This window comes from Eleginops maclovinus, chromosome 20, assembly GCF_036324505.1.
Source record: "Eleginops maclovinus isolate JMC-PN-2008 ecotype Puerto Natales chromosome 20, JC_Emac_rtc_rv5, whole genome shotgun sequence".
Taxonomy (NCBI): Eukaryota; Metazoa; Chordata; class Actinopteri; order Perciformes; family Eleginopidae; genus Eleginops; species Eleginops maclovinus.
In genome coordinates this window covers 26,521,033-26,535,044 of record NC_086368.1, presented here as the reverse complement: position 1 = coordinate 26,535,044, position 14,012 = coordinate 26,521,033, and the positions used below count along the sequence as shown (strand labels likewise).

The window sequence follows — 14,012 nt, the reverse complement described above, 5'->3', positions numbered from 1 at the left end:
ACATGAGGGAGCCATCAGACTGACAGCAGCCTCCATCATCCTCCAGAGGCGGGGGAGCATCCAGCTAATGTGCCGTCTAAAAGCCATGGCCAATGGCTGCACTCCTCTGTCGCCACTGATGATCTATACACACGTCTAAGTGTTGTAAAAGCACATTCACCGAGGGAGTGGGGCTGTTCCATTTCCCACTGCTTCATTTATTAATGCACTTTGTCTGTCCACTTCGCTCTCATTGGTGGAAAGTTACCAAGTACTTTACTTGAGTCATTTTTCAGAAGAGTCCTTTATTTGTCCCACAAATGGGGAAATGTTCATTATTACTACAGCAGATAAAGTGAGGAGAGACTTTCATATTAAAATATTTTAAAAAATGACTCCATAGCATTAAAGTATTTGGATTGTATGATAGACATACCTCTACTTCACTACCTTTATTTAATTATGTAACCCTCCTCGTCGCTACTTACTTACACATATGATGCAGAACTGTACTACTAAATATACTCAGTATTTTACATGTAACCTAAATGAAGGCATGTTATAATAACTAGTCCTTCGCCTTTGGTCCTAGGCAGGACTTCAGAAATTCAGAAGTTGTTTTTCCTTAATTTTCATTATTTCAAATGAAAGGAATTTGATGAATAATAAATCAGATGAATTATTGTGGCTCTTTAGAGGAGTATTACAGATTATATGTGAGTAAAAGATTGTAATTAGAAATGAATCAAGTACTCTGTAACATACATTTACAAATAACGCCCTGCAACTTCACTCAGGCTTTTAAAATGATGGTCCTCAAGTTAACTGTTTGAACAAAATAATTGGGAAGCAATAACACCTAAACTTAGCAAGGCCCCTGTTCCCTCACTGCCACACTAACGTGGCAAAAAATGGGGTTTCCCCCACCCATTTTTTCATCACACAACTTTGCTATTTTTGTCATGATCTTAGTTTGTGTTTCCTGTTGTATTTTGTTCCTATGGCCCAATTCTGGAACTGAATGAGGCTCCCTTCTCTCCGGTGGAGGGGATTAAATACAGTGCCCTCCCTGGGACATAAACAGGAAATGTCAGGACTTTAAAGCAGCATCAAATATGAATATAAATCAAAAATAAAACTCAGTTTGGAATTGAGTCTTGTCTTGCTTTAGGATCAATTCCAAACCGCCCCCTACACCCTACACCCACCCCCCCCCCCTCCGTTTGCAAGTTCGCGCGGAGGGTCCGCCACATTAAGAGATGCTGAATTGAAACCATTGTTACGAAAAGTTACGGTATTTCTTGTTTCTGCCGAAGAGAGAGTTCGTCCGAACGCTTGCCGCTGTATTCACACCCTCCACCGGGAAGAAGGGACCCTCATTCAGCTGCAAGTGAGTGCGTAGGGTGTGGTTGGGAATTGAGCCTCACTTTCTGCCTCTGTTTTCCCTCCTGTTTGAATGTCTTATTGTTGGCACCCTGTTGCATGCCCTCCCAAACTATGTTGTGTCTTTGCCATCGGTCGTGTGTGTGTGTGTGTGTGTGTGTGTGTGTGTGTGTGTGTGTGTGTGTGTGTGTGTGTGTGTGCCTCCCTCCCCTGTCAGTTTGTTGTCAGTGTTTGAAGGTTTCTGGATTTCCCTCCGAGGTCTGTTCCTGGTTGGTGTTCTTTCTTACTGTTTTACCTTGCCTGCTCATTCAGTGTTTAGTGTTTTTTTAAATCGGGTTTTCTTTTAGTGAAGCTTGAGATCAAACTAGTTCCATTAGATATATACTATATAGATAAAAATATTGGGACACAATAATAATTTCCACAACATACATTTCAAGGGGTATTTGAATATTTTAATTAGGCCCTAAAATGGGTCAATGATTGACTTTGATGCATTGTTCTTTTTTTTTGTCAGATTTAAGCAAAAACTCACATCCTGGCGACACAAACCATCACCTTCCCAAAAACTGCTGTGAAAACATTATATATTCATTTTCTTTCCACTTAGTTTACACAACTCGTGCCAACCAGGGCCAGTTTCCTCCTGAGCAGCTCCTCAGCCAGTGCGAAGGACTTGAAAAAATGATCACAGGTAATGATGTGTCCCTGGAGCCCCTCTGCCAGTCTCCCGAAGCTGTTGATGAATTTTCTGACCTGTAAACACTGAGCAAAATGAGCAGCCCCGCATAAGCCTGCAGCTCCTCTGTATCAATATCTCGCTAGTCTGCAATTGACGTCTCTAATACAGGTTTGTCATGGTCACAACATGCTGCAGGATTTACTCCTCCTCCGTGTCAGCCTCAGAGTTCTTGGAGCAGGGTGGTTCTCGCTCCTCTTTAGCTGTCTGCTGGGCGTCACCTGAGAAAATACGAGTCAGTGAATTCAACCTTTTGTCAGGATTGGGGGAAAGGACCCAGGTGCAGAAGCAATAGAAGAGGCAGGGGTAAAAAGATATAACAAAGGGCGAGCTTTGTTATACTTTTAATTCGGGCGGGAGATTGGTCAATTGCGTCCCCCTAAATATATGATGGCAACGCCAATGTCCCTTGCAAAACAACTCAAACCAGTCAATACCAATGCTCTAAAAAGACAATATTAATGTAACTGCCACGTAGAAATCAACAGTTTCACAGGTAATGATAACGATAATGATGAAGTTGAGTGAGTGAGTGAGTGAGTGAGTGAGTGAGTGTGTGTGTGTGTGTTAGAAAATGTATCATTGTGAATGATTTGGGATCTCCAGCTGGTCACCCTAAAATGCACCACAATGCAGGAAATCACATCCACGAAATTCAAGATATTCTGGGGAGGACTACCAGACCCCCCCCTCAAACAGCCCCAATTTTTTATTTAAATTGTGTAACTAATTAGTATAAATTAACACAAATCTATCAACCCTGTATTGGGCATACGTAGCTCAAGAGAAGGTCAATCATATTCTTAATGATGGGGGGGTTTGGGTGGATGTTGTGACCCAAGTCATGAGCAATGACCATCTCCCAGGCATCGACCCAGCGAACGTTCACCCCTTTGAACACGAGACGGAGCACCCTATCACACTGCCTGGTGTACCAGTCGCTGTTTATTAGCGCCATATAAAGGGACATATCTCTGGGGTTCCCGTTCCGGATGACGACCAGCGTGTCTGGAGCCCTGTCCAGCAACCGCTGCACCGCACTGCGAATGCTCATTAGCCTCCGGATGTAATCAACTATTGGTAAAGAGTCGAAGTGTGCCCAGATGCTAAGGACTACAATGTGGTCGGCGCCTCCAACCAAACCATCGAGTTCATTGGCAATGTAGCGCAGCTCGTTGACCGGGACCGTGGTGAAGCTGAGAGGAGGAGCGTGACAGCGCCACGTCATCAGGATGTTGTCCGCGTGGTCCACTGCCATACCGGGTCCAACTTTTACGTCGACGTGGAGGTTGAACAGACCTGAAAGTATACGGACAGTAAAAATATGTGAACACTCTTTCACTGTTTGTGGGAATGTAATGTTTCTGGAAGGAGGCTCTCAACATGACTAATCAGATAACAACACTGAAAATCCCTTGTCAGCCAAAGTTGTGCATTCTTGGTATTTATCCGAAAGACCTTGACTCTAAGAGGAGTGAGCGTGCACTTATAGACTTGTATCTTTTACAATCTAAGAGGGCAATAGATATAGAATGGGAAAATATGAAAAAATCAAGTATGAATAAATATATTAAGGATCTGTCAGCATGTGTTGCTTTAGAAAAATGTACATAAAGGAAAAGGAAAGCTGGCAGTTTTTGAAAATATCTGGGGGATCTTCATGGAGTTTTTGAAAAGGAATGTTGATAATGATCAATAAAACCAAAGACCGGGCGGGGAGGGGGGCAAAGGGAATAAGATCATAAAGTGTAGTAGCCCACGTCATATTCTTTCAGATTTCTGTCCTGTATCATCTGTATACTGACCTGTGTTTATTTGCATGCCTATTTGATTTTACACTTCCACCTAGACTGACCGAAAAGGTATGTGAATAAAATGCAGCGGCAACGGTTGCCAGGAATTCATGTGGAACACTAACTACCTGGTATTTTGGAGGTTAAGAATTCAAACCACTGCCTGATGGTAGAGTCTCCGAAGAGGAGGACTTTCTTGCTTTTCAGACACTCTCTGGTGGCAGTGGTGTCGAATTGGCGAACTGTGGTGCTCCCTAGTGCTCTCCAGACCCCCTGGTAGTAACTGCCGGAGGGTACAGATGTCACAATGGTGCTCTTCTCCCCTGGTTGATCTGAGAGGAAGTTAAAGGAAAAGTTAGTATTAAAGAGGACAATGACATAGGATGCTCATTTGAGTTTCATATGTGTTCCTCTCAAGGGACATGTCTCCATGCTTTAATGTTCAAAAAGCTCTTTATTTTTCTCATACTGCCTGTGCTGCAGCACCTCTTTTCATCCTCTGTCTGAAACCAGAGCCCAGTCTGCTCCGATTGGTTAGTGCCCGCTCATTTGTGAATGGTCAACCACATAGAGATGTCCTGGCCCTAAGCCAATCACTTACAATGTGTTGCTTAATAATCTAAATAAATAAATAACAGAAAACATTTTAGTCAATAAGTAACCCTCCCAGCCCTGGTGGCTTTATTCCAACTAATAAAGAATAAGAGACTATTTGACAGTCTTTGCTGCAACAATATCACAAATAGCATTTTCATAGACTCTTCTATGAATTGCATTGTTAAGCGAAAATCCAACGTTACCTTTTATTTTTGGAACCACAGTGACAGAGGCAGGTCCTGAAGCCTTAATGATAACTTTCAAGTTGACATGACTGAAGAAAAGCACACAACATAATTATTACAAACAGAACAACTTTATCAAAACAAAAACATTCATTTAAAATGAGTTAATGAATTAAAAACTCCAAATAAATGCAATAAATGAGAAACTGAGCAGCACTGTTTAATATTTGTATAAAACAGTTGGTCAAATGTCTGTTGTGCATTGTGTCGTTTGCAAAATGAAACCTTAATCATTGATACCAGAGTTTGCACTTCCCCAATTTATAAGATGCAGCAGGCAGCAGAACTTGTAGCCAAAGTAACAAAAGGATTTGGCCGATTTTGGAGTGGTTTTGGGGGGTTATGGAGGATGCTGAGTCCATTACTGACATTTTCATTATCAAAAACTGAAGTTTAAAGCAGAAAAAGCCAATATGTGTACTCTGTGGGCTTGTTTTGATTAATTTTGGGTCTATTTTTGGAGATTTAGGGGACTCTGGATCATTTGGATAGGACAGATGTATTTGAAAAATCATTGACCACAGTAGAGGTAGTCATTTCAGCAGTGGCTCAGTCAGTAGGGGCTTGGACTGAGAATCGTAGGGGTCGCCGGTTCAAGTCCCCGAACAGACTAGAAATATGGAAAGTGGACTGCTACTTGGAGAGGTCGCAGTTCACCTCCTAGGCCCTGCTGTGGTGCCCTTGAGCAAGGCACCGGACACCTCCAATCCCCCCTCCCCATTGCTCCCCGGGCACTGCACGATAGCTGCCCACTGCTCCTAGTACTAGGATGGGTTAAATGCAGAGGACCAATTTCACTGTGAGTGCTCTGCTGTGTGCATGTATGTGCCTAATAAAGAGGGTTTCATCCTCCGATTCTATCTATCTCTTTTCACACAAGGCTACTTATGGTTGCCAAAGTCAGCCCACAGAGAATGCAAATATAGACACATTTGCATTAAAAGGTACAGTCAAACATTGCAACTTGCTGGCAATCACAGCAGAGCAGCTCAGTTAGATTGTTGGTACGGACCAAACTAGAGTTAAAAAGAAGAAGTTTCTGGGTGGAAATATTCCACTTATTGCTAACCTACGATGGCAGAGTGATGCAAACGCGATCAAAAAATGGGTTCAAGAGCGGTGCAAATGTGAAAAAACACAAATAAAGATAATAAATCTTCACCAACTTGACAAAACATGCACAGCGTTTACTAAAAGCACCTCATGAACAAAACGCTGCAAATGCAAAACGCTGTAGGAAGCTCAAAACACAAACAGGGACCCTAAACAGTGACAGCTGGGACCGGAGCGCTTGTTGACGTCCGAGGATTATAAAGTTGGCCAACTGTCACTGTGGTCAGAAACTGACATAGCATTTAAGTTTAATTGGCTTATTTCACCAATGAGATTGCATTCCTTCCAATATTATTGCAAATGGAAAAGTTAACCTCTGCAGGCTTAGGCCTCGTCCACACAACATTACAAAGGAGGCAAAAAAAAAGGAAGTGGAAATTAGAAATCATTTTCTCATAGACTTCTATACAATACGACATCATTTGGACACCTCTCCTGGTTTCCTTACTTTTTAAAGAGCAGATCCTCGTTGGGCTCGAGAAAGCGTATTCCCTTAACGTCCACCCTCAAGTGCCTGACCCTGGTTTCACAGCTCAGAATCTTCGGTTTGAAGCAGAACCAAGGCTCGCCCGTGCGAAGGTCAGTGAAGTTGCAAAGCGGCAGCCGGGTGGGCTGTAGGCAGACGCCACACATGGTAGTTTCTGATACTGAGCCCGAACGGAAGATGCTCTCATAAGGTGTCCTGTAAGGATGCTCCCTTGTCAGCCTTTGCAGCACAGCGATGGCCTCACCACAATGAACCAGTGTCACCTGAGGGGGTAGAGAACCAGTAAATACTGCGGCAATAGCAACTGTAGTTATCATGACATTTTACGTACACTGTTAGCCCGGAGCTCATATCTAATTAAATAATGAATTACAAATTACTGACCTTATTTAAGTTTGATTGCATTACTATAAAATGTAAGCATATACTACTTGCTGTGTTCTGTTATGAGTATGAAAAATAAGCATTAAGTTTGGTGTTTTTGAAGATATAATACAGGTTCTTATTTCTTGTTAGCACTACAGAAATATAATGTATTCATGGAATATACATTTCCCTGTGTATCTATGTAGGTCGTGTTCACTTTAAAGATCACATGGTTCTAAATGTCCAATCACGTACCACTATGTCGAGTAGTTCAGAAGTAAACTCATTCACGTTAAGCTTTGCATTCCAGAACAATCTGTCGTCGTCTTGTGTCTGTCATAGCGTCATTGGTATGTATTCTTGAGGTTGTCTGTAGAGTTTTTGTAAAGTATGGTCTCACACTATGGTTTGTGAATGCTACGTCTCGCGTGTGTGCTAATTTGTGGTTGCCTTAAAAATGTAAGTAAAATGAACTTGACATTAAAGTAGATTCAACCTATCCGGGCTTACAGTGTAGTAGCATTTCTAATTACAGACAACTAGAATCCATTTCTTACGAGTGAAGGTGTTGGTTCTTAATATCACCAATTAACTTTTTAGTATTGGAAGCGTTCGATATGTGTAGGACAAACACATCAACAGGTAAGGATAATAACAGTTTTCCTGGGACATTTAGCTTTAAAGCTCCATAGCCTCTATAGTTTCTCTGTGACCAGACCACTGGACTTACAGTGGGGCAAAAAAGTATTTAGTCAGCCACCAATTGTGCAAGTTCTCCCATTTAAAAAGATGAGAGAGGCCTGTAATTTTTATCATAGGTATACTTCAACTATGAGAGACAGAATGAGAAAAACAAATCCAGAAAATCACATTGTAGGATTTTTAAAGAATTAATGTTCAAATGATTGTGGAAAATAAGTATTTGGTCAATAACAAAAGTTCATCTCTATACTTTGTTATATACCCTTTGTTGGCAATGACAGAGGTCAAACGTTTTCTGTAAGTCTTCACAAGGTTTTCACACTGTTGCTGGTATTTTGGCCCATTCCTCCATGCAGATCTCCTCTAAAGCAGTGATGTTTTGGGGCTGTCGCTGGGCAACACGGACTTTCAACTCCCTCCAAAGATTTTCTATGGGGTTGAGATCTGGAGACTGGCTAGGCCACTCCAGGACCTTGAAATGCTTCTTACGAAGCCACTCCTTCGTTGCCCTGGCGGTGTGTTTGGGATCATTGTCATGCTGAAAGACCCAGCCACGCTTCATCTTCAGTGCCCTTGCTGATGGAAGGAGGTTTTCACTCAAAATCTCACGATACATGGCCCCATTCATTCTTTCCTTTACACAGATCAGTCGTCCTGGTCCTTTGCAGAAAAACAGCCCCAAAGCATGATGTTTCCACCCCCATGCTCCACAGTAGGTATGGTGTTCTTTGGATGCAAACTCTGCATTCTTTCTCCTCCAAACACGACGAGTTGAGTTTTTACCAAAAAGTTCTATTTTGGTTTCATCTGACCATATGACATTCTCCCAATCCTCTTCTGGATCATCCAAATGCCCTCTAGCAAACTTCAGACGGGCCTGGACATGTACTGGCTTAAGCAGGGGGACACGTCTGGAACTGCAGGATTTAAGTCCCTGCGGCGTAGTGTGTTACTGATGGTAGCCTCTGTTACTTTGGTCCCAGCTCTCTGCAGCAGGTCATTCACTAGGTCCCCCCGTGTGGTTCTGGGATTTTTGCTCACCGTTCTTGTGATCATTTTGACCCCACGGGGTGAGATCTTGCGTGAAGCCCCAGATCGAGGGAGATTAGCAGTGGTCTTGTATGTCTTCCATTTTCTAATAATTGCTACCACAGTTGATTTCTTCACACCAAGCTGCTTACCTATTGCAGATTCAGTTTTCCCAGCCTGGTGCAGGTCTACAATTTTGTCTCTGGTCTCATTTGACAGCTCTTTGGTCTTGGCCATAGTGGAGTTTGGAGTATGACTGTTTGAGGTTGTGGACAGGTGTCTTTTATACTGATAACGAGTTCAAAAAGGTGCCATTAATACAGGTAACGAGTGAGGACAGAGGAGCCTCTTAAAGAAGAAGTTACAGGTCTGTGAGAGCCAGAAATCTTGCTTGTTTGTAGGTGACCAAATACTTATTTTACCGAGGAATTTACCAATTAATTCATTAAAAATCCTACAATGTGATTTCCTGGATTTTTTTCTCCATTCTGTCTCTCATAGTTGAAGTGTACCTATGATAAAATTACAGGCCTCTCTCATCTTTTTAAATGGGAGAACTTGCACAATTGGTGGCTGACTAAATACCTTTTTGCCCCACTGTAGACCATTACATACTGTACATTCTATATTTATTCTATAAATATTCCACACCTCTCACACGTATTGTACATCTTACATCCTGCTTTATATTTGGTTTTTGTTAATATTTTCTGTACATTTTTCGTCATAGTTTTCGTTGACGAAATTAACACTGTTACAGTTTAAATAGTAAAACATCGGCCATCGGTATCGGCAAAAATTGTTATGCTTAACATCGGCATCGGCCGACATTTTTGCAATCGGTGCATCCCTAATCAGTTCCAATACAGATTAAAACATACGGCACAATCACATTTAAAATAATGGTGTTTAGCATTGCCTCAATCTGTGCTTCCCCTTTCCAGAGCAATGAGAATACAGCAGAGTAGCGCCCATTGAGATGATCCACCACTTTTCCAACCACACCGGCTTGAAACTCCTGGTTCCGCAGCCGCGCGAGTAAGAAGTCTCCCCCCACAGTCTTGGGACGGCCCGTTGAAGTCAGACATTTTGATCATGATCTCCAGCTGATCCCCTATTTGCCACTGTCCTCCTCCCTTTCTTGGTAAAATGGTAAAGGTGCTTTGAGCTGGATCACAGGTGGTCTCTATTGATATAGGAGTTGGCCAAGGTGGGATTTCTGGCCAAGCAATGGAGTCCAGTATGAGGCGTTCCTCTTCAGCCTCCTGAGGAGACAGTGGCCTAGAGGTGCACACGCCCTGATGAATGTCTGAGTTATTGGTGAACGGCAATCTTTTTTGGGGGCTCTCTGGTGGCTGAATTTGGCAGAAAGTCAAGAGAGACATGGTGTCATTAACTAAAAATGGATAAATACAAATGGATAACGACATTGGAAAACAATATCCGAACTTCTGGCGATCATAAACAGTTCTAGTATGATAAGTCCTTCAAGTTATCCAACTAAAACAAAGTTCTTACCTCCGTGAACTTAAGGACGTCATCGTTGTGTAGCACAAAGTATATGAAAGCAAGAACCAGGATGACAGAGAAGGGCAAGGCCTGCCTCCATAAAAAAGTGGAAAACTTCATGATAGTCAGATTATTAATCAAACGCAGCCTCCATATATTTAATATCCGGCATCAATTAAAAAAAATGGATCAACGGTTTCTCCTGTTCTGAGCACAGAGAAAGCAAAACTGTAAAAAACAAGTCAAATATGATTACAGTTATAGAAAGAGAGTGAGAAAGAGAAGGGTAACCGCTGTCCTCCGCCTTCTTTGAAAGACAGACCAGATTTTCAGAACCAGTTTTAATGTTTAATGTTGTTTAGGAATGCAGAATGATTAGTCAGCTAAACATAGCAGTCACGCAGTGTCATACTTTATTTTCAAAAATGCAAAAACAAGAACTCAAGACGCTCACCTGGAGGATTAATAAACAAAATGCTGGTAGTATGCTGGTTAATGACCCACAGACAGGACAAGACGAACTGGCACAAGACAGGGCGTGGCAGGACTATTTATACATGAACAAGGAAGAGCTGAACGATCAGGGGCGGGGATGACGCTGAGAGGGCAGTGACAGGGAGTGAAGACACCTGGAACGACACACAGAAGGTGAAATGAAACAGGAAGTGGAAGACACGACAACAATGACTAAAGAAAACATAAAACATGACCAACCATAGACCTGGGGCATCAGTGGCGCAAAAGGTGGGTATGCACTATATGCGATGCATAGGGGCGCGCCAAAGCGATGGTAAAAAAAAAAGAAAAGAATGATATTATATATTATATTATTGTATAAAACTCCCCCGTTAGTTGGACTATTCCATGTGAGCCCTAGCCAGAATTAGAAGTGGTCTCAACCATGTGGCGCAATTTCGCAACGTGCACTTGCTGTTCAGTGGAAGCAAGGAGACTGATGCGCTTATAACCGCATAACTGTGATATAGTGTTGGCGGAGTCTGTGTGTTGTGGACATGCGTTAGCGTGCATGAAAAATGTAAGTGCATGTAGTCTTGTCCAGTTGAGTGTTCAGGAAGTTTATGTCCGCAATTACCCCGCTAACTCCGTAAATGAGGTTAGTTAGCCATAGCAGCTAGCCTTGCCATGCAGAGCACTTGGCAGCCCAGCCTGTATTAATGTATAACGGTATCACCCATTAAGTGCAGGGCTAATGTAAGCATTATTATGTACACTACAGTTATTATATAGAATTGTGTGCATTCCTGTACTTTGTTATGTGTGTATGTTATAATAGTTTGGCCTCGTGTAATAGCATATGTCGGTGCTATGCTGTTGCGGCCTTTGGCCAATAGAGGGCGCCATAGGCCAGCCAATTGTGCCTTTTCTTAATGTATATGACAACTGTATCATCCCTCTACATACCTGTTTGCTGATTTCTGCTTCATCTTTATGTTACAGAGACCACACACACACACACACACACACATTTACACACAAACCCACACGAAAGAACACACCCTGTATAACACGCTAACCCCTACTAAACCTACATCAATGTTCAGTTCATCACCCTGCGATAAAGTCTGTTAAAGTTGGAACTGCCTGTGGACAGCCGTTCTTCCTCACAAGTCGTTCGACCCCTTCTTACAGAGGATAGGAAATCAAGCTGCAGCACAACCAAAACTTTGCACGCACCGTGTCCTCCACAATTATTTTCTTTATGTTCTGCTGTTGTGTGTTTCTAAATAGTTTCTGCGTTTCCTTAAGGTTATATAACATTTTAGAGTACTAACATGCTAGAGAAGGGCTCCCTATTTCATAAGATTCCATCATAGCATTTTGACATAGAAGAGGGAGCAGGGGCGCCGCGAGCGCTGAGCGACCAGGCACTACTAGTGAGTTGACGTCCATGGGAAAAGATGGATAAAGCAAAAAAGCTGTCGGGGGCTGAAAATAGGAAAAGGAGATGGCATGTCAAGGGATGAGACAGCAGTTAAATAAGTGGGTGGTGAAAGGCAACAGGTAGGATGATTTAAAGTGTGACTTCTTTGCTTGGAGGCTTGCAAATATTCATGTTAACAGACTGGCTAGCGTATGCTAACACTGGACGTGTAGCAGGGTTGGTTTATGGCTACTTTAGACTATGCAAAGCCGAGGTTACTGAGTTGTAAACTGGAAAATATGAGGAAGCATGTACAGTAAATGACAAGAATCTGGAAAACATAACTAATGCAATGACTCTGGTTTACCATGGAATTATGCACAGATTTTCTACCAAATTGGAGGCTTGCAAATATTCATGTTAACAGACTGTTCTCAGATTGGCTAGTGTTTGCCAACACTGGCAGCTGAAGTGGGGTTTACAGCTAGCTTTAATGCAAACCAATGTTTCTGATAGCTACATTTAGATTTTGGTTAAACCCTATGGTACCAATCCCATGCATGACACGTCCAAATTTTATTAAGGTAAAATAACAACTGGTTGATATAAGGTAGCATGCACAATAAATCTCAAGAAGCTGGAAAACATAGTTTACCATGGAATCATTAAAAGATGTTGTGCTACCATTAGCTGTGCTGTCAGACATACAGGCTATACATCTGATCGGTGACAGGAAGCTGTAATTCAAAAGTGTTGCTGCATACCCTCCTGACACTGGGTAGCTGCGCCCCTGTGGGGCATGATGACACAAACAAGAAACTTGACAAGACTAACATTTTTGACGAGACACAACAGTGAGCTCTTATGGCAGGGGTGTCCACGGGCTGGGCCACTCACTTGAGTTGAGGTAGGCTATATTGCCTCATAAGTTAAGTTATAAGTTAGCAAAAGCAACCCAATGTAGGTCAATTATGCTTGTGTGACGGGGTGGTGTGGTTAAATTAAAATTATAATGAAGTGGGATGGAGGACCGACAATGCCACCTGGGGACTTGCACCCCAGGATATAAACATAAAAAGAGTAGGACAGGACTGAGGGGCAGAGGCGTGTTTCATAAGAAAAAGGAAACTTGCTGGAAGACAAAATAACGGGTTATAAAATTTAAAAAAACAAGACTTTGCAAATGATCTTTATTATATAATGAGATATAACCCCCCCCCCCCCCAATGACCAGCAATTAGCTTTACTAAAGAAAAAAATAAATAACTGAAAACAAGGTTAAACAACCAAAGTGGTATCCCAGTTGGTTAAACTAAAACTAACTGAAAATAAACTGGACTAACCAAAAACAGCAGCTGAAAATGGCAACGTTAGCTCCAGGGGTGCACCTTACTATTCTACCAGCACAATTATGTCTCTGGTGTCGAATGTTTAGCGATGTTTGAGAATTCTTAAAAACAAAACACCACATCATTTCGAGTTCAAATGTGCTGTAACTGCGTTACTGAGAATTGTAACGGGTATCATATAACCCAAATTTCAGAAGTAATGCGTTATATAACTAGGTTACAGCAAAACATAATACATTACTGCAACTCCGTTACTTACACTGACCGTGAGTAGTGTGAAAATGATTACCTCTACTGTGGACGATGCTTTTTCGAATAAATCTATCCAATCCAGATCCAGAGTCTCCAAAATCTTCAAAACCGACCCAAATTTAATCAAAGTTATCCAACAGAGTACAAATATTGACTTTTTCTGCGAAAAACTCCCGGTTTTGAGAAAATGTCACAAATCGACTCAATAAAAATAATTGTCACTCCAACTTCTCAGGTGCCTGATCGACGGCAGTTTAATTGTATAGATAGGTTTCTGTTGTATTTCCTTTCCTTTTCCGCCGGTACAGTTGCAGCAGAGTCAGATGAAAGCAACACGATATTCAGGAAGTGATTTCTCATTCCGTTTACAACAATGATGTTCTGCCTGTGAGCACCATGTGACTCTTTCAAGGAGTGGTTCACAGACTATGAACCCTTAAGTGTTATTTTAATATCATAAAATAAAATAAAAATATACATAATAAGGAGGAGAGTATGTTTAGAAAACTTCCATTTTTTTATTGAAAAAAACAATAATGTCCATAAAATACATTTTAAGGGGTATTTGAATATTTTAATTATTGTTA

General features: G+C 41.8%; 1 protein-coding gene across 1 annotated transcript; it reads right to left on the bottom strand.

The window, feature by feature from the left end:
• Positions 1-1,808: 1,808 nt before the first annotated feature.
• LOC134883568 (NXPE family member 3-like) lies at positions 1,809-13,762 on the bottom strand. Its single transcript, XM_063911989.1, is given in 9 exon segments — positions 1,809-3,400; positions 4,023-4,226; positions 4,695-4,765; positions 6,298-6,599; positions 9,353-9,505; positions 9,507-9,788; positions 9,952-10,170; positions 10,397-10,571; positions 13,463-13,762. Coding segments are annotated over 7 exon segments (1,668 nt in total). The 5' UTR covers positions 10,063-10,170; positions 10,397-10,571; positions 13,463-13,762; the 3' UTR covers positions 1,809-2,855.
• Between the last annotated feature and the right edge of the window lie 250 nt (positions 13,763-14,012).